At 47.1% G+C, this 23488-nt stretch overlaps 1 protein-coding gene across 1 annotated transcript; it reads left to right on the top strand.

Annotated features, from left to right (window-relative positions):
- Window positions 1-339: 339 nt before the first annotated feature.
- Window positions 340-12891, top strand: LOC134565013 (uncharacterized). Its single transcript, XM_063424369.1, has 2 exons — window positions 340-2284; window positions 12240-12891. Exon 1 carries the CDS (start codon window positions 566-568, stop codon window positions 1493-1495), a length of 930 nt encoding a protein of 309 aa, XP_063280439.1. The 5' UTR covers window positions 340-565; the 3' UTR covers window positions 1496-2284; window positions 12240-12891.
- Window positions 12892-23488: the final 10597 nt, after the last annotated feature.

Raw genomic sequence — 23488 nt, 5'->3', positions numbered from 1 at the left:
AGTAACCATTGAGATCTTAAATTCACTAGGAATGGGAGGGTATAAGGTATCCAGAGAAAAAGCACAAATTGCCCAACAGACTGTGATTTACCTGGGATGTGAAATCTCACAAGGGCAGAGAAAACTGGGTACTAATCGTATTCAAGCTATCTGTGCTATTCCAGAGCCTCAGAATCTACACGAGCTGCGGATCTTCCTCGGAATGACAGGGTGGTGTCGCCTGTGGATCATGGACTATGGACTGATTGCAAAACCCTTGTACGAGGCTCAGAAGAAGCAGCCGTTCACCTGGGGCAAACCACAGAAAGAGGCCTTCCAGAAATTAAAGGAAGCACTGACAACTGCTCCCGCTTTGGGGTTACCTGATCTGTCTAAAGACTTTCAGCTGTACGTGCATGAAAGGCAGCGACTGGCACTGGGAGTCCTGACCCAACGACTGGGAAGCTAGAAAAGGCAGGTGGGTTACTTTTCCAAACAACTCGACAACGTAAGTGCCGGATGGCCTTCATGTCTGTGAGCAGTGGCAGCTACCGTGCTGCTGATACAGGAAGCCAGGAAGCTCACAATGGGAAGACACATAGATGTCTATGTGCCACACATGGTAACTACAGTCCTGGAACAAAAGGGGGGCCATTGGCTCTCTCCAAGCCGGATGATGAAGTTTCAGGTAACCCTGACTGAGCAGGATGATGTTGCACTAAAAACAACTAACCTCTTGAATCCAGCTCTATTTCTAGGTGCCACAGCTGAGGAAGGTCCATTAGAGCATGACTGTCTAGAAGTCATCGAGCACACTTATTCAGCAAGAACAGATCTGAAGGATGTCCCCCTGGAGCAACCAGAGTGGGAACTCTTTACAGATGGAAGCAGCTTCATGGAGAACGGAGCCAGATACGCGGGATATGCGGTAACCACAATTGATGTAGTAATAGAGGCAAAATCACTACCACCTAACACGTCTGCACAAAGGGCAGAACTAATCGCATTAACCAGAGCACTCGAGCTGAGTGAAGAGAAGACAGTGAATATTTGGACTGATTCCAAATATGCCTTTGGAGTAGTGCATGTACACGGAGCTTTATGGAAAGAAAGAGGACTGCTGTCCTCCCAAGGGACAAATATTAAACATCAAGATGCAGTCCTACAATTGATAGATGCAGTACAAAAACCTGAACAAGTAGCAATCATGCACTGCAAGGCACATCAATCAGGCAACTCCAAAATTTGTGAAGGAAATCGAAAAGCAGATTGGGCAGCCCGTCAGGTAGCGCGAGAGGTGCAGAAAACAATGGCATTGATACCATCAAGACTTAATATCTCTCAATTTAATTTGCCTACGAAGCCAAACTATACAATCGAAGATGACAGACTAGCACAACTGCTGAAGGCACAGAAGAACGCAGAAGGGTGGTATGTAACCGCACAAGGGCAAATAGTGGTACCTCCTTTGGTAATGAGAGAAATTTTACAGGTAAAACATAATGAGTGTCACTAGGGTGCAGAGGCGTTGGTAAAGTGGTTAAGACAATACCTAATCTCAGTACGGATGCAAACAATGGCCAAGTCAGTAATGTCTAAATGTGAAATCTGTCTGAAAAACAATCCCGTAGCTAGACAACAGGCACAGTTAGGCAGAATTCGGATAAGAATAGAACCAGGAGACTATTGGCAAGTGGATTTTGCAGAACTGCCAAAAACTCGGGGATACAAATACCTGTTAGTAGGGGTTGACACGTTTTCTGGATGGCCAGAAGCCCTTCCCTGTCGCACAAACCAAGCAAAGGAAACAGTTAAGTGGTTATTACAGGAGATCATTCCCAGGTTTGGGGTGCCCCTAGGGATATCATCAGACAGAGGCCCACACTTCATAGCCACGGTGGTACAAGAGGTAAGCAAGTTATTGGGATTATCTTGGGACCTCCACACACCATGGAGACCCCAGTCAAGTGGGCAAGTAGAAAGAATGAACCAGACACTGAAGAGGCAGATCAGTAAAATATGCCAGGAAGCCAAACTGCAGTGGCCACAGGCTTTGCCGATCGCATTGCTGAGAGTTCGGATAAAGCCTAAGAGTGAGATGTCAGTTAGTCCTTATGAAATATTGTATGGGAAACCATATGAATCTCCTAACCCCAATCCAAATGTTCATGTCACAGGGAAACAAGATGTGTATAATTATGTTCTGTCCCTCGGGAAAACTCTAGCTCGGCTCCGAAGTGTTCTCGTGTGGAACAGACCACTGGCCCTGGAGAATCCAGTCCACAATATCGAACCAGGAGATGAGGTATACATCTGTTGTCGAACCCTGGAAAGACTGGGGACTAGAGTAACGTGAGACAAAACCAGTATGGTTTCCAGCACGAACTCCGCTTTATTCCGCGAGATGGCCGGTTAAGTACAGAGCAGATAGTTTACAGTAGCAGGTGCATTGTGATAGGCAGTGAGCATACAGAAGTATGTAAGCAATCTAGGATTAAGGTGGCTACGGAGATCTAGTGCCATTACCTCCATGCTGCGAGTGGCCATACCTTAACACATACCTAGTAGGAGATAAGGTTATCTGCTACTACGTACTCGGAACGTTCCACGGCCTACTAGGCCCAGGCCTGAGGCCTAGTTTGGCCTAGTCTGGAATAGCTCAAATGGTATCTGTGAGCATATCATGCCCACGATACCTGAGAAACTCGGCCACAGTTCCCCCTTTTTCTTTTTGGGCTATCCAAACTGACGTTAAGGCACGGTCAGCTAATTTGCGCATGCATTGTATCAAGCAAGGCACTATTGTCAAAACTACTATGACAGCAATAAGGATCATTATACCAAAACGAACTAAATCTACAATCCACCCGGTGAGATTCCAAGACTTCAGCCAAGTGTCAAACGGAGTGTTCTCAACTACAAGATGTTTCATGTTGTCCCTGAACTGCGCTAACTGCTGATGTATCGATCGTGAGTGGTCTGATAAATTCATGCAGCACATGCCTTCAAACTCTTCGCATCCATGCCCCTGAGCCAAAAGAAGGAAGTCAATCGCGGCTCGGTTCTGGAGCACTGAATGGCGAATGCCACTAACATCTTCAGCAAGCTCACTCAACAACTTCGTCGTTATGTTAATCTGTTTTCCTGTCCAGCAGGCTAAATGTTTCAGTTGTGTGAGGGCTTGTGCTGAAGCAACTCCTGGGGCAAAAATGGATGCTGAGATCACGGCTGGAGGCTGCCATAGGGTAACTTGATCTTTGCAGTTGGGACCTAGTTGAGACATACTGCGCTTGACTCGTTGAGCCTTCTTTGGCAAGCCTAGAACCTGGTGAATACTAGGTGCGAACAGAGTTAGTTTGCCAAAATAACACGGTCCTCCGACACTGTTTGGAGGTACTGTGGACCATGCTCTATCTCCGCAAACTAAAAAGATTCCTGGTGGCAATCTCTTAGCAGCTGTTGTCAATTGCGTGACAGATCTGACCCAACTATTACAATACTCAGAGTAATTGTAATACAAAAGTGAATGAGGGGACAGCCACGTAGCGTGGCCTTTCAATTGCTGCTCATCTATGATTAATAGACTAGAATTCACTGCAAAGCGCCCAAAGACAAGACAATAGTTTCCTGGCACAGAACCTAAAAGATCAAGCTCCTGAGGTTCTGGACCAGCCGCTCGAAGGTTTCGCGCTATGGCAGCAGCTTGTGGCCCTAAATCACCTTTTGGGTCAATCCTGACAGGGGTTAAAGACTTGAACTCTGCCATGGAGGTCAGTGGAACTCCAATCAAGCAGGTTCTAAAAGGATTGGATGGCGTCGCTAGAGATAAACAAAAGGAATCCTGTTTAGTTTGTTTGGCCCAAGTAACCCACATGTTCTCCCTTGTGTCAATGTCAAACATCCCTGCTCTTATTTTTACTACCACACTGATTAAAACCAACACCCTCATGCTTAACATTTCACCCATTGTGACAAGCACACAGTGTAGCACACAGGCTATCAACCTAAAACCCTAACCAATAACTTATCGTGCCTCTAAGTGTCACACAACAACAGTGCAATGATATAGTATTAAAACAGTCAATTTTCAGCACTCTCCGCGTCTTCTTGAGGTGCTTCAGGTAAGTCGTCGCTGTCTCTGTGAGTGTCACCGCCGGTTGGTATCTTTTCTTGTGGACACGCACGGGTAAAGCGACTCGGCACCCAGACAGGTCCTGCTTCTCCTGCAGAAACACACATATAACCGCGACCATTAAACAAGACTGGACTGGGTCCCTGCCATTCACCCGTTCGCATGTCCTTATGATATACGTAAAGTCCTGGAATTGCTTGTGGTCTCCCTTCTTTCACAGCCTGGTGGTGGATGACAACTGCAGGCTCTTCTCGCCCTTCTGCTAGGCATAAGTAATTTAAAGTGAACAGTACTTTAGATAAACGATTGGTCACATCTAGGTCATTATTTTGCTTCTGCTTTGCGAGATACTCTTTCAGCGTCCGATGAGCCCGTTCCACAATGGCTTGGCCAGTAGGAGAGTGAGGAATCCCGGTAGTATGTTTGACTCCCCACTTTTGCAGAAACCTAGCAACTCGTTGTCCCACATAAGCTGGACCATTGTCAGTTTTGATTTCTGCAGGCACTCCCATCACTGAAAAGCAAACAGTCAAATGTCTCTCAACGTGCAGAGCTCTTTCCCCAGTCTGTGCTGTGGCCCAAATGAATTTGGAGTAGGTGTCAATAGTGACATGAACATATTTCAACCTTCCAAACTCTGGGATGTGTGTTACATCCATTTGCCACAGTTCCAGGGCTTTCATTCCTCGAGGATTCGTGCCTAGGCCAAGACCTGGCCCGTGATGACTGCATTGAGGGCAGGCACGCACAATCCCCTGTGCATCGTTCATAGATATTTGAAATTGACGACGCAAAGCTCTAGCATTCTGATGGAAGTTCTCGTGGCTGTTGCGAGCTCTGACAAATTTGCTTTCAGGAGGGACATGGGCAACGCAACTGACTGCAGCATCTGCCCGTGCATTGCCTTCTCCCAAACCATTGTTGCACTGATGACTACGAATGTGCATCACGCAAAAGGCATGCTGACGCTGTTTGAGTATGCTCCTCAGTCGCAGAAATAGTTCTCCGAGGCGCTGATTCTGAGTGGTCTTAATGAGTGCATCTTCGATTCTTTGTACCACTCCAACCACATACAAAGAATCTGACACCACATTAAGAGGTTCCTTATTCCAGGTTTGCAAAGCCCAACACACTGCTCCCAGCTCCATGGTCTGCAAGCTGTCTCCGGCTTCACTGTGGATTAAATGCTGCTTCCATTCTCCTTGCTGTTTCCACACACACACAGCTCTTTGTGTCTTTCGGCCGGCATCCGTATAAACTGTTCTGCCGTCCACAGGTGTCATGGAACACAAAGGCTTCTCCAGCCACTGATGGCGTGCAATCAGAGTCCACATCGGACCTTTTGGCTGTCGGTTGTGAACCACACCTGTAAAACCCAACAATGCTTCTTGCAGCTCCACAGAATGTCTCAGTTTCCAGTCCAGATCTTCATTTCTGATCGGAACACTGATATCTGCCGGTTCTGCCCCATCGATCTCTAAAATCCTATCTCTCCCTTTTCTGATGAGCATGGCAAGGGCTTCTGTTCTTGTCATAACACGACTCTTCGGCTGCACCGGCAAGAACACCCATTCAATCACCCCAGCTGTCGATTTTAACCCAGACTGGTGTTCCCCCTTTTTCTTTTGCCATTGAAAGATGATGGCAAACGGACAGACATCTGCGTTGGAGAGGAACAGTGACAGTGGCAGGTGTTCTATGCGGCGAATGCTCCAACCCCGTTGCAGCTTCTCTGACACCTTGACTTAGGCTCGTTGCTGTTCAGGGGTACATTGTCGAAGGCTACTGGCATCATTACCGTGTAGCCATGGTAGAAACGGTTGCAAGTCCTCATTGGTGATTCCTACAATGGGACGAACCCATTGCAGGTCTCCAAAAAGTCTCTGAGCATCATATAACGTTGAAATGTTTGTATGTAAAGTAATTTTCTGTGGCCGGACTTGTGCACTCGTGATCAGCCATCCTAAGTACTTCCACGGGGCTGATCGTTGTATTTTTTCCGGGGCCACAGTCAGACCACGATGTTTTAATTGCGTGATCAGCCAGTCCAAGTCCTCTGTGGGCAGAGGCTCCTTAGTAGCAACAAGGATGTCATCGACGTAGTGATAAATCATTGCATTGGAAAAACGCTGACGAATCGGCTGCAAAGCCCAATTGACGAATATCTGGCACATGGTAGGCGAGGTACGACTTCCCTGAGGAAGAGTTACCCATTCATACCGATGTGCTGGCGCTGCTCTGTTAATAGATGGCACAGTGAAGGCAAAGCGCTGAGTATCTTGAGGATGGAGTGGGATCGTGAAAAAACAGTCCTTCAAATCGATGATGACAATGTCCCACCCTTGAGGAATCATGGTCGGTGCTGGCAAGCCTGGTTGCAGAGCACCCATCGCTTGCATCTGCTCATTAACCTTACGAAGGTCATGTAGCAGTCTCCATTTCCCTGATTTTTTAGGGATGACAAAAATCGGTGTGTTCCATGGACTCACTGAGGGTCGAATGTGACCTGCTTCTAATTGTTCCTGCACCAATTGCTTGGTAATTCGCAGCCTCTTCTCTGTCATTGGCCACTGCTCAACCCACACAGGGGTATCAGTTAACCAGGTGATTTTTAAAATGGGTGGCTGCTCTGCAGTGGCCACTAAGGAAAATGCCGGTCAGTAGTCAAAACCATCCCTATTTGGGAAAGCACATCTCTTCCTAGCAGCCCCAGAATCTCTTCATGCATTGGCACAACATATAGATGAGCCACAACCACTTGTCCATCTTCAAAGATGATCCGAATAGGATCTGCACTTATTGAGGGAACAGTCAGGCCTCCTACACCCACAACGCGGGTATAGGGGGATGTCAAAGGCCAATGAGAAGGCCAATGTAATTTGTTAATTAAAGATATGTCTGCGCCGGTGTCTGGAAGTGGTTCGATGCCGATAATTTCATCGCCTCGTTGCAGTTTCACTGCAATCCGTGGCCGCTCGTGTAAATCCACTGTAAGGAAAACACTGTGTCCCATAGAGCCAAAGCTCTCAGCTCCGCCTTCGGCTTCCGCAGGCTGCTTTTGGGACTGACGACGTGGCAGGATGTTCTCAAAGGGGATGATCTGAGCAATCTTGCTCCCCTTTGGGATTGTCACAGGAGGCTGCAGGGCATAAACCATTACTTTTAACTGTCCAGTGTAATTAGCATTGATGACTCCTGGCACCACCATAATACCCTGTTTGCTCGTGGAGGCTCCTCCTAATATCAAACCTCCAGCTGAGGAAACTGTATTATAGATGGGTTCAGAGACATCAGTCGGGATCAGAGTGACTTCCTTATCTTGCAAGGTGACTTCTTCTGCTGCTGTTATGTCCACACCAACACTTCTCCACGCAGCAGGTCTGGTCTGGTTCAATGAGTCTTGTTTGGGGTCTGGTGGGCTGAGGCATTGATTTGTGTCTTGGCGCGCTGCCTCGGCGCGCTGGCCGTGAAGTTTCCCTGTTTCCTGCAGATCTCTGTGGCATGGGTGTCCACATTGCAGTGGTGACACCAAACAGGCTTTTGGCAGGTCCGCCTGAAATGACCCATTTCACCACAGCGGTTGCACTGGGACTTTGCCGCTGATTTTTTGTTATTAGTAAAACGATTAAAGGGCTTTCCCGTCAATGCAGCTGCGATAACATGTCCCTGTTGCTGCATTGCGTTTTGCATTGCCGCTGTGAAAGCTGCTGTTTGGTTGGACTGTTCTGCTCTCGCTGCTCTCACCAACATTTCGTCCACGCCACAGCCTTGAGGGAGGGAGGCCAAGATGGTTTTCATGCGTGCGCTGGCGTTCTCAAATGCAAGAGAACGAAACAGGTGGTCTCGCACCTCGTCAGGCAAATCTGGGGCATCTCTCAATGCCGTAGAAAGACGATCTATAAATTGAGCAAACGATTCGGTGGCTCCCTGTTTGACGTTGGCATAGGATGGAGGCTTCTTTTTGTCTGGCACCAACAGCAAAGCTCTGTAGGCTAGTGACTGGGAGAGTTGATGGATTTCGATGGGAAAAGTCAGCTGTACATTCGTCGTGGCATAGGCTCCTTGGCCCGTCAGCATGTCCGGCTGAATCCCATAAAATGGATCTCCCACTATTTGATGCCTGTTGGCTTCCTCGGTTGCCAGGCGTCTCCACTCTCTTTCAAAAATGAGAAACTGAGATGGCGTGAGCAGAAGTGCTGCAATGTTAGAACTGTCAGCAGGGCACAAGAGGTCAGCAGTGAAGATGTATTGGATAATACTTTTGGAAGCTTCCGCACGAATTCCATACTGACTAACTGTCTGCTTTGCAGATTGCAGTACCTTCCATTCATGCGGTTGCCATCTGGCAACGTTCTGCTCAATCACCACAGGACACGCTATAACATTGGCTGCTTCAAAGTCCTTATCAAGGATGGCATGTTTTTTAACTTCGGCCCAGCGGTTCAGCAGCGGATCAGTTTGGTTGGCAGGCAGCGCCATCTGCTGGGCATTGGATGGCAACGCCTGCTGGCTCTGTAATGATGACAGAGGTTGTATGGTACATGGTTTCTGTGGGAATGTTTTGGATAATTCAAATGTCTTTTGTTCCAGTTGACTTTGCCGGTTAGAGAGCTTAGCAAGCTCTGCTATAATTTGCTGCAGCTCCGTTGACCTCTGCGGCTTTTCCGGCGCTTGCGTTGCACAGCTGTTATCCGATTCCAAAACTTCCTCGTCCGAGTCAGATTCTGGCAGAGGACAGTGAGACGCCTGTGGATGGGTGGCGGGTCCCACTGATGCAGGCTGTGGGGGCGCAGGGATCTCAGGTTGAATCGAACTCGCGTTGTCCGATCCGGCCATGGGCGCCGCCATGTTCTCTGTTTTTGTTTTTGTCATGTGGGCAGCTGACGTCAGCTCCCGTTCCGGTGGGGAGGGGTTTGGCTCCGCTCCGCCGGTGGCACCGCCTCCGAGTCCGCCTCCTTGCTGCGTCACTTGTGCCCGCCCTGCGCCGCTGCCGGTCCCGCCTGCCTCCTCTTTCGCCACGCCCCTCGGGTCTGGCGGCTGGCTCGTCTCCTCCCCCACGCCTTTCTCGCCGAACCGCGGCAAGGACACTTCCGGCCTCTCGCTCGGTCTCTCAACCGCATGGCTGGCTACGTCTACCACGTCACGGAGGGAGGAACAGAGGGGGGCCGCATTCCCTTTCACCGGATGCGTGGAATTAATTCCGAAAAATCTCGCAACTCTGGATACTTTTTTCCGCTCTTCCGCTTGGGAAGGAACGGTCTCCGGTTCAGGAGAGCAAGGGGCCGTTCTCTCCAATGCGGAAATCGCGGCTTGGGCAGCTCTGCGCTCCGCGGCAAAGGTTTGTAGCGTATTTATAATTTTCTTCCACGTGACGCCTAACTCCGAACAGAGTTTTGCGTCTTTTCCCTGTGAAACTACCGAGTCCCAAAGTAAATCTCCGATCTCCTTCCATTCTGTCTCGCTAAACAAAAGCGAGGGCTGCTGTAACTTTCCTTTCTTTTTAGCCCATTGGGCCAGCTGATTTATATCAGAATCTCTGATCTTTTCGCCCCGTTTCGAGACAATGGACGCTAATAGCTGCGTGGCAGCTATATAGTCGCGTTCCGTGAGTGAATCCATCCGCGCCGCTGCTCTTACCTTCTTTCCACGGACAGCAGGTGGCACTGTCGCCTTCTAATCAAACCAATCAGCCGACGCTCCCCAGCCTGCCTCGGAATTCCGGACTGTAGATCGCAAGCGACACACACACGTCCGAAATCAAGCGAGGACTTCCAGCATTTAAGCTAAATCATACACAGCATTAAAGCCAAATAATCCACAGCATTGAAGCCAAATATCACACAGCATCGAAGCCTGATATTTCAATAAAATCCAGGGCTCTGTCTCTAAGTTTCGGGCGCCACTGTTGTCGAACCCTGGAAAGACTGGGGACTAGAGTAACGTGAGACCAAACCAGTATGGTTTCCAGCACGAACTCCGCTTTATTCCGCGAGATGGCCGGTTAAGTACAGAGCAGATAGTTTACAGTAGCAGGTGCATTGTGATAGGCAGTGAGCATACAGAAGTATGTAAGCAATCTAGGATTAAGGTGGCTACGGAGATCTAGTGCCATTACCTCCATGCTGCGAGTGGCCATACCTTAACACATACCTAGTAGGAGATAAGGTTATCTGCTACTACGTACTCGGAACGTTCCGCGGCCTACTAGGCCCAGGCCTGAGGCCTAGTTTGGCCTAGTCTGGAATAGCTCAAATGGTATCTGTGAGCATATCATGCCCACGATACCTGAGAAACTCGGCCACATACATCAAAACCTGGAACGAAGAACCACTAAAAGAGAAGTGGACTGGTCCCCATCAGGTACTGCTAACCACCTTTACAGCAGTCAAAGTGGCTGGAGTGGAACCCTGGATACACTACACGCGTGTGAAGAAGGTCCCTCGTGGAGTCCAGTCGTGGGCTGTAGAAACTTTTGGACCAACAAAGCTGAGGCTGAAACGTCTGTAACTGTTCAAATGGTATTGGTAACTGTGCTCATGCTCTTCCTGTGGGTAATGTTAATTTCATGGATACTAATGTCACCAGTAGGGATTGCTGTTACTTTGGGATATGGGATACAGAAGGGTCAACTAACAACTCTTCATTCTAGAATGAAGAGAGAGATACAGGCAAAAACACAAGTAATAGAAATTTCTAATGAAATTCGGGCTGAGAATGTAATGATTGGATTGGTCAGAGACTTTGCCAAAATGCATAATACCAGCAGAATAACGGCCTGCCTGCCAATACCAAAGGCAGCAGGGGACCCAGTAAGCTGGGGAATAATAACATCAAAATTACCTGAAATAGGAGGGAACAAAACAATTAACTGTAAACAAGTACCAGAGTCAAGGGTGGTGGTCAGAGAATACTGGAAGATAACAGAGGATTCCTATATGCAACCCATGAGAAAGTCAGAGTGCATTCTTAGAATTGGCAAATTGGGACAAATCATAGAGTGGTGGGTTAAGGACCAAGACCTTGCAAAATGGCAATGTTGGTTTCTACGCTATCAAAAGATCAGGGACAACGCTACAGAAAGTGTTGTAGTGTGGAAATGTGAAGAGAAGGATTGGAAAGGACTGGAACCTTGGGACCGTGCATGGTCTGTGAGCATCCTCCAGAAATTCCAATATATGGAAAGCACACCCTGGTGCATTAAATGGAAAGGCTCCGAAAATGAGACAGATCCCACAGTGACAAATACTGATACTAGCAGTCAGAAAGAGGCAAATAAGGTAAGTTGGTGAGTATGTAAGAAAATTTATGATTGCACCTCTGACAATCTAGAAATGAAACAGTGGTCACCATTGGCAATAGCCTTACGAATTGGTTGTGCCTGCAGGAAAATTAAACACAAACAAAGCAAAATAGATTCTAAGATTATAGTAAGATGTAGCAGGAGTACAATTCGAAGTCCAGGACCATTTGTATGGGCAATGAGTGATGGCACATGGACAACACACTTGCCTATGGACGGGGAGGTAAGAGAAATCACCCTGGGCCTTCCCACTTTATGTCCAATTTGGAAGAAATCCCCATTTAACAGGAGCAGTGAAGCCTTGCAAATAAAAGCAAAGCGAGACGTCTCAGAAGACAAGAACCCAGATGACACTTAGAAGGAACCCTCTAGTGGAGTAAAGATTGGGTGGGCCCTAGAATCCTTGTTTGGTCCCATTGCAAATTATCGAAATAAAGAAATGCTATATAGACTCACAGGTCAGGTAGACAGATTAGCAAAAATCACACGAGAGGGATTTAAGGAACTCAATGTGCAATTACAGGCCACCACCAAAATGACCCTGCAAAATCGTTTGGCTTTAGATATGTTACTTTTGAAAGAACACGGAGTGTGTGGATATTTAAAGGGACAAATCGACCATTGCTGCATCCACATCCCAAATGTAACTGCAGATGTAGAACATGACATCAGTCAGTTAAAACAAATAGAGCATGAGGCACAAAAAGAACAAAAAGATTTAGCTACTAGCTGGTTGGGTAAAATCTTTGAAGGATTAGGATGGAATGTGAGTTCATGGATAAAGTCTATCCTTGAAAATCTGATAATTTTACTGATTATATTTTTTAGTAATTTGGTTAGTTTACAGAATCCTGAAGAGAGAGATACAGAAAAAGGCATCTTGGAACAGGACCATAATGAAGGCATTGGCACGGAACCCAGCACCTTCAATCCGCAACCACATCCCGGACAAAGCCTATGACAACAGAGGATTTGGAGATGAACATCCAGTATGAACTCTGAAGCCTAATGGACTGTATTAAGTGAAAGCATTTACACTTAGTATATTAGAGTGAAAATACTTTCAAAGGGGGGAATGTTGGTGGAGGGTTAAAAAAAAAAATGTAATTTCTAGATTGAGTAATGTGCAGGGGGAGGAAAGTAGAGAACGTACAACTGGAACTTGACGCAGCTAGCTGGGAACAAGCGTCAGCTTTTGTAAACAGCTCCATGCTATTGTTTTAACCAAATCAAGTGTGGATCAGGGTAGAAGCGTAGGTATGATTTAAGATAGTAACTAAGGAATAGGATAATCAGTATCTAGGGGTGGGGGTTAGTTAACATGTGTATAATTTAAACTATAAAAATCATGAATCAACTCTGTATCCTTCGGACATCAGATTTGGGTGTATTATCACCCCGGTGTCCCGCGCGCTGGAATAAAGAACCGCATATGATCGCCTCTGTGTGGTTATATGTTTTCCTACGCTAACACTGGGAACCACCTCCAGGAGAAGGACAGCTCCTCCAGTATGTGGATGACCTCTTATTAGCCACTCAGACTCAGGAAACATGCGTGGACTGGACGGTAAGCCTCCTAAACTCTCTGGGCCTGCAAGGGTATCAAGTATCCCAAAAGAAGGCTCAGATGGAAAAGCAGACAGTTATTTACCTGGGCTATGAAGTAAGTGCTGGACAAAGAACCTTGGGACAAGATCGCAAGGAGGCAATATGCCAGACTCCAAAGCCTCAGACAGTGAAAGAACTGAGAACCTTTCTAGGCATGACAGGGTGGTGCTGACTGTGGATTTATAATTATGGATTGCTTGTTAAACCTCTGTATGCCTTGATCACGGAAGGGAGCAGAGATCTTCAATGGACAAAAGAAGCAACTCGAGCCTTCGACATTCTAAAGAAGGCCCTCATGTCAGCACCAACCTTGGGACTTCCAGACGTGGATAAGCCGTTCTTTTTGTTTTCTCACGAGAAGCAGGGAATTGCTTTAGGAATACTAGCACAAAATCTGGCCCCATACCGAAGGGTAGTTGCCTACCTCTCCAAACAGCTGGATACAGCAGCTAAGGGGTGGCCAGGGTGTCTCAGAGCCATTGCAGCAGTAGCAGTGAACATCCAAGAGGCACACAAGTTCACCCTGGACCAGAAGATGACTGTGCCAGTGTCCCACACAGTGTCTACGGTCCTGGAAGCGAAAGGGAGGCAATGGCTTTCCCCACAGAGATTCCTGAAGTACCAAACTATACTGGTAGAACAAGATGATGTTGAGATTGTGGTAACTAACATTGTGAACCCATGCTCCTTCCTCAGTGGAAGTATGGGAGAACCAGTGATCCATGATTGCCTGGAGACCATCGAAGCCACCTACTCCAGTCACCCGGATCTGAAGGATACCCTACTTGAGAATGCTGAGACCTGGTTTACTGATGGGAGCAGCTATGTCATCAGTGGAAAGAGGCATGCTGGGTATGCAGTCACCACAAGCAGAGAGGTAATAGAGTCTGGACCATTACTAACAAATACCTCTGCGCAGAAGGCTGAAATAACTGCCTTAAATTGAGCCCTAGAGTTGGCAAAAAGAAAAGGAATGAATATCTATACGGATTCCAGGTATGGAATTGGAGTAGTTCATGCACATGGAGCCATTTGGAAGGAGAGAGGACTGTTGAACTCATAAGGGAAGAATATTAAATATGCCCAAGAAATACTGAGACTATTGGATGCAGTACAATTACCTGAAAAGGTAGCCATCATTCACATTAAAGTGCACCAAAAAGTGAGCTATGAATTGGAGGAAGGGAATATACTGGCGGATAGGGAGGCAAAAGAAGCAGCAAAAGGTAACATACCTGATGAGACAACTGAGGCAGCATTGATTCCAGATGGAAAAATTTCTATTGAGGGTAAACCAATATACAATAAAAAGGATAAGGAATTTATTAAGGTAGAAAAGGCAAGTTATAACCAGGAGGGATGGGCTGTAACAGAAGAAGGCAAACTTGTAGTACCCTCTTATTTGTTGTGGTCATTAGTACAGAGGGAACATGAGAAAACACACTGGGGAATAGATGCCCTGTATAACCATTTGAAAGAAAGAATTATGGCCAGGAAATTGCAGGGCACAGTGATACAAGTAACTCGTCAGTGTAGCCTTTGCCTCCGAACTAACCGTAAAAATACCCCAAAGCCTAAAGTGGGACAAACTGGGAAAGGTTGTGGGCCTAGGCAACAATGGCAAATTGATTTTACAGAACTGCCCAGGAAGGGAGGGTATTGTTACCTATTGGTGCTAACTGATACCTTTTCAGGATGGCCAGAAGCCTTTCCTGCCAGGACAGCTAAGGCCCGAGAAGTGACCAAAAAATTGTTGCAAGAAATAATACTATGATTTGGAGTTCCAGCCACCATATCCTCAGATAGGGGGCCACACTTTATTTCAAAAATTGTACAGCAAATAAGTCACCACCTGGGAATAGACTGGGAATTGCATACCCCATACCACCCTCAGTCTAGTGGGCAAGTAGAGAAAATGAACCATTTGATTAAACAACAAATTGTGAGATTGGGGCAAGAAGCAAATTTGCCCTGGCCCCAGGCTCTCCCATAGGCATCATTGCAAATTCGGACAAAACCAAGGGCAAAGGAGAAACTAAGCCCTTTTGAAATATTGTATGGGAGGTCATATGCAGTTCAGGAGGGAAAAACACCCATTCAAGTAGGGGAAGAAACCCTACATAGATATATGGTGGCCCTAAATAAACTACTCAGAGAAATTGAGAGAAATGTGGCTGGAGCTCAAAACAGGGAATTAGATGGGCCAGTACATGATGTACAACCTGGGGATTATGTGTACATTAAGTCTTTTGCAGAAAAGACCTTGGAACAGCAGTGGGAAGGACCAATCCAGGTGCTCTTCACTACCTTCACTGCAATCAAGACCAAGGAACAGAAGTCCTGGATCCATCACTCCCGAGTGAAGAAAGCCCCAGAGGGAATTTGGAAGGTCACACCAGGCGATAACGAACTGAAGCTGAAGCTCACTCAGGACCACGAATAAATAGACTAATAATTATTATGGACATTATGTGGAAAGTTAGAGCTATTGTAGTAATTACCTTAGCCATAACAAGAGTCAACGCAATACCACGTAGGTATAATGTGACTGGGATATACTGGTGCCAAAGAAGAGCTTATGACCCTTACTCTTGTAAGGCTTTAAACAAGATGCTAAAAGTCACGAATGCAAGCTTGTGGGAAGGAAGAAATGTTTGGGGATCTAAATATGCATTCGTCCAGGATGGGTTCCATGAGGCTTACCACCCACCCATGAGACCCATCCGGATTAGTCCTGAATGCTGTGACAAATGCTTGAGTAAATGTCCTCAGTTTAGACTCAAAACAGAGGGGTGTGCAATAAGAGGGTATGATATTGACTTTAACATCACCCAGGTATGTACTGAGCTCCATGAGGACCAGACTGAGATTGCTCCACCAGTGCCAAGAAAGGCTGTGGTCACCCAGATGCCAGCTATTCCAGAAGTAGAGGAACAAATAACTCCTGTAATTACCAGAATTGAGCCATATGCTATTAAGAAGACAGGAGTTCAAAAGCTGATAGTTAACCCAAAGTTGTCTTTGAAACGAGTAGAAATGGGAGTACAGGTAAATGCTTCTCACGTTCGGCCAGAATGTGCCCCATTTCTCAGGAACTCCTTTATGGACTGGATCACTTGACTCCAAAAAAGTATGCTTCCTAATTTTAGGAGTAAGAGGGATCTCACTGGGTTGCTAGGGACAGGACTGGGAGTGCTGAACACAATAGATTCAGAAGTGCTGATGAATAAATTAACCTCAGTAAGGAGCGATTTAGTCAAACTACAACAACCTTTGCAAACCTCTCTACTAGCACTGGGTAACCATCATTGGAAATTGACCCAAATATTACCAGAATGGGAAAATACAGAGGAGCGAGATCATGAGGTAATAATTAATGCGCTAGGCACAGCTAGTGAAAACATCTTGCTGGCTCTAGGGTGTACTCAAGCACAACTGTGGATGCAATCAGTGGCTGCTGCAGTTATCAGGGAAGGTGGAGAGGAGACATTCCCTGCTGAAATTCACAAGACTGTTTGGGACAATGCCTCTGATATGGAGAGGGAACTTCAGTCTTGGTGGATGTTGGTCAATTTCACCTATAACCCTGTGACTAGTATGGTGACAGCCTTTGTTTGAACTATACACAACGCCTCAGTAGACCTAATACATCCAATAGTCCCCTTAACATTTGTCTCATCATTGGTGGGATGTGCTTTTTGGATGGTCACCAACAGCAACTGGTATACTGAATGCCTTAGTCCACCCTATAATTGTGTTGCTTATTTTAGTCAGCATAAGTTTAGTATTATCTGTTGTAATACTTGTTTGGAATTGGAGGATGCTACTACGAGTGGCAGCTTTAACATCACTATCAAAGGCGTATGGCTTGGTCTTGAGAGACACCAGCCGTATGGCTTGGATAGATGAAGAAGACGCTGTATACTGAGCAAAAGAATTTACTCATTTCAAAGAAGTGGGGAAATGAGACACTAATTTTGAAGCATTGAGAAAAGCTACGGTTACAGTTAACAATAGATGTTGCTGATTTAGCTGAAATGAATAGATAAGCTTTGCTGAAATCAGTTAAAAGTTAGAGGATGGTTCAAAGAAACCGGATTAAAGATAAGCTACCCCAGATCTAATATCTCATTGCTTGTCAAGCAGAGAAACTAATCAATACAACACCAGACCTCCTGTTTCCAGAAACCCACTGAAATAGTCCTGGAAAACAGGAAACAGGGAGTTCTACCATCCATTAATCACATCTGCATTGAAAAGGTTGAAAGTTTAGAACGAGGAAGACTCGTTTTACTTCCTCCTTTTGGTGACCACTCCTCACAAAAGAACCACCGACCCATTTCAGGGAACAAACTACGCATGCTTAATAGCCTTTTTTGTCAATTAGCATACGAAGCGGAGAAGAGGAAGTGAGAGGGGTATGAATATGCATTTGTATTTTGTGTATTCAACATTTTTGTAAATAAAAGGCTTTGTAATTACCTGTGATCTTTTCAGTGCGCATTAGGGAGCTATCCCACGCGCTGCCCGGCGTCGCAATAAACATACACTTTCTAACTTTAACTGTTAGAGGGTCTTTTGTCCGTCACAGTTGGATATTGATATTAGATCTATATTCATATTTTAATAAATCATTACGTATTATAAGTCTCAAGCTATTCTTTAATAAGTGTCTTTTAATTATAACTTTAGAAGCTTGCTTTGTATTAAAGAATTTTTAACTGTAGTTTTAGAATGTAAAAAGGTTTTTAGACAAAAGAAGGAAATAAGAAGGGGGCCCAGGCCTTTCACAGAAGGTGGGAAAACATCCGAGACATGAAAGAAAGATTTAAGCTCACTCTTTTATGGCTCCTGAAGAGGGAAACTGAAAAATCACTATCGAAGACTGATGAACCTGGAAAATAGAAACTGGACCCCCACTTCTGGAAACGGGACCCCACCATCTGGGAGACATATCCTGCATGTACATCCTAAAATATTGAAATCTAAAATGGACTACAATAGGTATTGAATAATGACGTTAAAAATTGGAAATAGACTCTGCTGAGAAAAGCTTATGAATATGTATGACTATAGCAAATAAAATCCCAGCAAGTCCAGCAATCGGTGTGCAGTCGGAAGGGAAAACCCCTACCACTGTACCCAGAGCTGCCTTTGCTCACACTTTACCATGCTAATTAATTAATTATTAAATTGAATTGCTGCTTGATATATCGGCTGCGTCAAGCGTCTCATTTCTAATAGAATGAGAAAAATGCATTTTTCCCACCACCAGGGAATCTTTAACTTGGACAAACACTTCTCTGGATTCTGCAGAGGGTTTGGCTCCCATTGCATCTACAGAATCACTGGTTCTCCCTCCCTTGCAGTAAAATGAGAACGCAAAAGCAAAAGGAATGCTGGCTCTGCAGCTTTCTGGGCAGCCCACGGCGAGTCCGCCAGGTGAGCCCTGTGCCCCCCCTTCCCCCGGGGACGACACCCGTACCCCTGTCTACTGTGCGGTCAGGCAACTCACCAACTGACGATCCTGGAAATAAAAGCTGCAAGTTAGGTCCCCGAAGCCGGGACACACCCTGTGAGAGCTCCTGCAGGGCTGCCTCTCCTTCCCCTGTGGGCTGCCGTGACCAAAAAGCGGGCTTGCTCCACAAAGGCACTGACGTTCCACAAACTGTAAATTTTCGGTGCCACAGTCAGCGGCAAGCGGCGAGAGACCGGCAGTGACCGTCCAGCACGGCGGGCAGGCAGCATGGGCAAGCACGTGTCTCGCAGGCTGCTCAAACAGTGCAGGCCAGCACACGTGAGCACATGAGTGGTGCAGTCCGTGCTCTTGGCAGCCACCATGGCAGCCGTGGTCACATGCAGCAGAGCGCAACGCGGGCTGCCCTCAGGGGTGACAGCGCACGCGGTTTGCATGGGCACATGGCGGCAGAGCCTAGACTTCAGAGCAAGAACTAGAGAAGACTCCTTTTCGTACAGTTTCTCAGAGATCTTTATTCCCCGAGACAGTGGTACGAAAATGAGCCAAGAACAAAGCCCGTGCCCACTTTTAAACCCAAGGGTTGGGGGAGTGTGGAACAAGCAGGTGATTGGTCCCAGGACAGATGGACAGGGGATTTTCCATAACATAGGGCAGGGTCAGGGGAGAGATGGACAGCTAACTGAAGCTTCTAGGAACAGGGGAGGGGTAGGAGAGGTAGATAAAGAGGGGTACATGCCTGGGCAGCACCCGACCCTTCAAGTGGGGGGGGAAACAGGGAGGAACCATTGAAATACAGAACTCCAAACAGCTTAACCAAAACCCACCATCCCAACAAGGTATTAACTGAAAATAGAAATGCTAAACCCAGAAACTAAATGTTGTATAGGGTTGGTTTTTTGTTCTTTTAACAAATCACAAAAAAGACTTCTCTGCCTTGTTTCCTGGTAGACATTTGGGATTGGTGTCTTTCTCCATCAGAGCGATGTTGCTCCTTGCTGTGCTAACTAAATTCCAAGAATATGAAGGGAAAAACATAAATGCTGTGGTTTAATGCCGTGAGAAATACTCTGCTTTTGCCTTTTAATCCTTGCAAAAGCTCTTGTCCTCCTTTGTTAATATTTATCCTGGTTAAGAAGGGAAAATAACCCAGAGGAGCAGTGCTGTGTGTCAGTTTAATCCCCCACCCTCCTTCTCCCTTCCTGGCACACCCTGATGTCCCTGGGAGATGTTTCTGGCACAAAAGTTGTGAGTTATCCCCCCAAACCATCAACACACAGCCCCCAGGGATGCACAGCCATGTCCCTGTGCTGTGTTAACCCTCTCCTCTTCCTCCCTGGTTCTTGCCATCAAATGGAAATTGGCCCATGGAAAATCAGCATGGTGCCACTTGTGAGGAACAGACCACTTGGGAAAATTCATGGGACAAATAGAAGGAGACAAACCCAAGGAAAATGTGGAGCAGTAGGAATCGGTTCAGTTATCCCTGTGCAGGGGGAATGGGGCTGTGTGGCCTCAAAGGCCCCTTACAGAAGAGTCCCATTCCAGGTAGTGCTGGATTTGCAGGGGCTGAGAACCGCTGGAGTTGCGGTTAATCCTTAAATTCAGCCGCTCACTCCATAGCAGAAAACACAGCTTGAAACTTCAAGGCTGGGTATTTTAGCTTCAGCTATCCTCCTCCTCTCACTCAGATGCTCAGAGCATCCCATGGGCACACACAGGAGCTCTTCAATAAATGAAGTATTATCTCCTTACCTATAGCTGGGCTTACTCTACATCTCCTCCCTTCTACCTATTTACTGTGGGAGTTACACCAGATCTGTGGTGAAGGCAGGACCCCCTTGGCTGTCCCTGGACTGTCCCATCCCCTCTCATCACTCCCGGCAGAGCTGCACCAAATCTAAGGCACAACAATGAAAAACAGCCCAATTGAACCCCCTCAGCCTGACCGGAAGGTAACCGTGACAGAGGAATTCCAGCTTATCTTTGCTGGCCCAGAGGCTGCCCGGTGTGTCCCCGTGGGGCTGCAGAGGTCCGAACGGCAGATCCCTCCCTCGCTGAGCAAAGCAAAAGCGCAGCTGGTGGGGAGTGGCTGCACCGTGGGGAGCAAGATGGGCATGGCAGGGCCCCATGACACCACTTTGGGGTGTCCCTGCCCTGGATCCTGCCTGGACTCACCCACTTTCTTTCTCTTTTGGTGGTTTTTACAGATGTTTGTAAGTGTGCTGATGGTCCTGGGGTGTTTTGGTTGCTGTCGCAGTCTCAGGGTGTTTTGGGAGCTGTCCCGGTGAGGTTGGTGTCACCCCAGTAGCTGTTCCTGCTGCCAGGGGTAGGAGTTAGGACTCCTCAGCTCCTGGGGACACGGACCCACTGTCAGAGCCCCTCTGTGACAGGTGCAGAGCTGAGTGTGAGTGAATGAGGATTCATCAACTATTTTCCTTCCCCAGCTTTCTGGGAAATAATCCTTCCCTCTCACCTGGATGTTTGCACCCCTGTGCTGCAGTCCTTGCTCCCAGTGATTTGGGGGACTTTAGGGTCCCCCTGAAGCTGATCGTGGGCAGATTTGGGCCCTCCAAAAGCAGCGAATTCTCTGTGGTCATTATTATCTCATTCAGGGGATCCCCACAGCTCTCATGGAGCAAACCAGGGTGAGAGCCAAAGGCTCTTCTTTTCCAAGCATGCCATGAAGTGGTGTCACCTATAGCCACATTCCTGAGCCATCATGGTCCCCAGCCATCGGCAGAGGGCAGAGCTGGCTGCGCTTTGAGTTTGAAAAGCAGCACTTCCCTGCTTATCCAGTGGAGGACTCCAGCTCAAGGAACATCAACAAGAATTCTTGTTAAGGGAGCAATGATTCAGTTGGTTAATTTGAAAGTGACTTTGCTAATCATTTCCAGAGAAGTTCTGCAGAGATTTACAACTTTTCAATTTGCATTTATTCATTTTTCTTACACATCTTCCCAAGAGAACAGCATACATATATATATTACACCCGCTCCTTTAAAGCACCATCAATTTACTCTTATCACAATTCCAACTTAGGGTTTGTAGCTCTCTAGACTCCTTCTTATGGTGGTTTACAGGAGATTAATGGCTCTTACAGCTTCACAAGGCACAGGGTTTGTCACCCTGTGGTGGCCCAGCCGCTCTCTAAGGCTCTGGACTACAACTCCCAAAAATGCAGCTGTGTGCCTGTTCCAGCAGCTGATGCTCCTGCTGGTTAAAGCTTTCAGCTTTATTCTGAAGCTGCTGATGACTTGATGGGCTTTAATTAATGCGGGAGCCAGAGCTTTCAGCACTGTGGGATCTTCTCTGCAGACTTGTCCCTGTAGTGCAGGGCTGGGTTTTGGACTGATGTTTTTGCATTGGCAGAGATGGGGGTTGGAGTTTAGTGCTGAAAGGCAGCTCCTTGTTGCTGTGGTCTCACTGAGCCCTCAACAGAGGGTGCTGCCTCAGTTCATGTCAGTCCTGGGGTGTTTCCCTAATTTCAGCAGCATCTGAGATGTGAAACTTTCCCAGCACCTCCCACCAGCTACCTCTGCCATGCTCTCATTTATTTCCTCTCCCTCTCCCCAAAATTCTGTGATGTGACACCCAGGGGTCCCCAGGCTCTGCCCCCGCTCCACCAGCATTTCCCTGTGTGACCCTGGCACCTCCCCGCCTCCCACAAGGATTGAGGGGAATGGTTTGGAGGTGACTTTAATAGACAATAAAATTGAGGCCAGTCCCAGTAATCACCAATCCCTTGTGGCTGAGCAGTGCCTGGGATTGAGGATGGGATCCTTTGCTTTTCCCACTCCAGCATGTGATGGATTCTCAGTTTCACTGCCATTTCCACAGCAGTCAGCCTGGTTATGATAAGGCAGAGCCTGAGCTCAGGGCAGGGAATGGATGTAGGGTACTGAGGGAGGTTTTATTTCAAAACCACCTTGCAGAGCACCCTCAAATTTTGTTTTGCTGGAGCTGTGCTCTGAGTGCATTGCCACTGACACCCATCCCATTTCCCATCACTCCAGGAGCATTCCTGGGATGTGGGGTAAGAATTGAGGGGTCCTTTACCAGCAGGCAAGTGCCGGTCTCTGAGTTCTGCTGTCCCCAGGGAAAACTCTGGCTGGACCTTCCAATCTTGCTGTGGTTGAGGCCAACAAAAATCAGGAGGTCTTGGAGCTGGGCATCAAATCACAAAGCAATTATTTTACAGCATCAAATAAAAATTTTAAATTGTATTTTTCTCTTGTATTGATTTTTTTTTTCTTTACTTACATTTCTATCTTATAAGAACTGGAAGGTCTCAGTTTATCTAAGCTTGTGCTTCATGACCTTGTAGGAGCTCCTCAGAGAGAACCAGCTGACATCTTTCTGATCTGCACTGCCTGTCTTTAATAAAAATAATTCCTGGGAAGAGGTTGTCTGTCTGCTCTCCACACAGCTGGAGCTATCCCAGGGGAAAGGAGTGTGTCTGGAAAGGGGAAGCAGATGCAGGTCCATGGATGCAGCTCCCAGCATCAACAGGGCTCACGTGGAACCGGGGATGCAGCCATTGCGCTGACACCAGGCTGAGGGCTAAAAACTGCTGGATTTCTCAGCCCTGTGTGCCTGCAGCAGAGAATTCTCTTTAAAAAACAAAAAATCCCTGCAAAAGGAGCAGAGCTGGTTGATGGCATGGCAGCGTCTGCCAGGAAGGATATACTGGCTGTGCAGGGATGAGGCTTTGGCTGGAATGCTGAGCACCTTCCCAGTGCTGAACGCTGCCATGGTATCCACACAGAATTCCCAAATCCTCTCCCCTGTGCCCTGAACAGGACCCTGGAGCACGGGAGAGGTGATGGAAACACCTGGGGCTGTCCCACGGTGCTGTCCTACCACACCCCAAACTTGGGCTTTTGCAGGGTGTTGCTGGCAGAGCACATGAATCAAAAAATTGGATTGGGGTCTGATGAAATCATGGCTGTCTGGAAAACAGCTCCCTGGCTTGGAAAACGGCTCCCTGGCT

The sequence above is a fragment of the Prinia subflava genome (genome assembly GCF_021018805.1).
Source record: "Prinia subflava isolate CZ2003 ecotype Zambia chromosome W unlocalized genomic scaffold, Cam_Psub_1.2 scaffold_31_NEW, whole genome shotgun sequence".
NCBI classification, from domain to species: domain Eukaryota; kingdom Metazoa; phylum Chordata; class Aves; order Passeriformes; family Cisticolidae; genus Prinia; species Prinia subflava.
The sequence above is the reverse complement of the archived record's forward strand: the minus strand, read 5'-3'. Positions and strand labels throughout refer to the sequence as shown.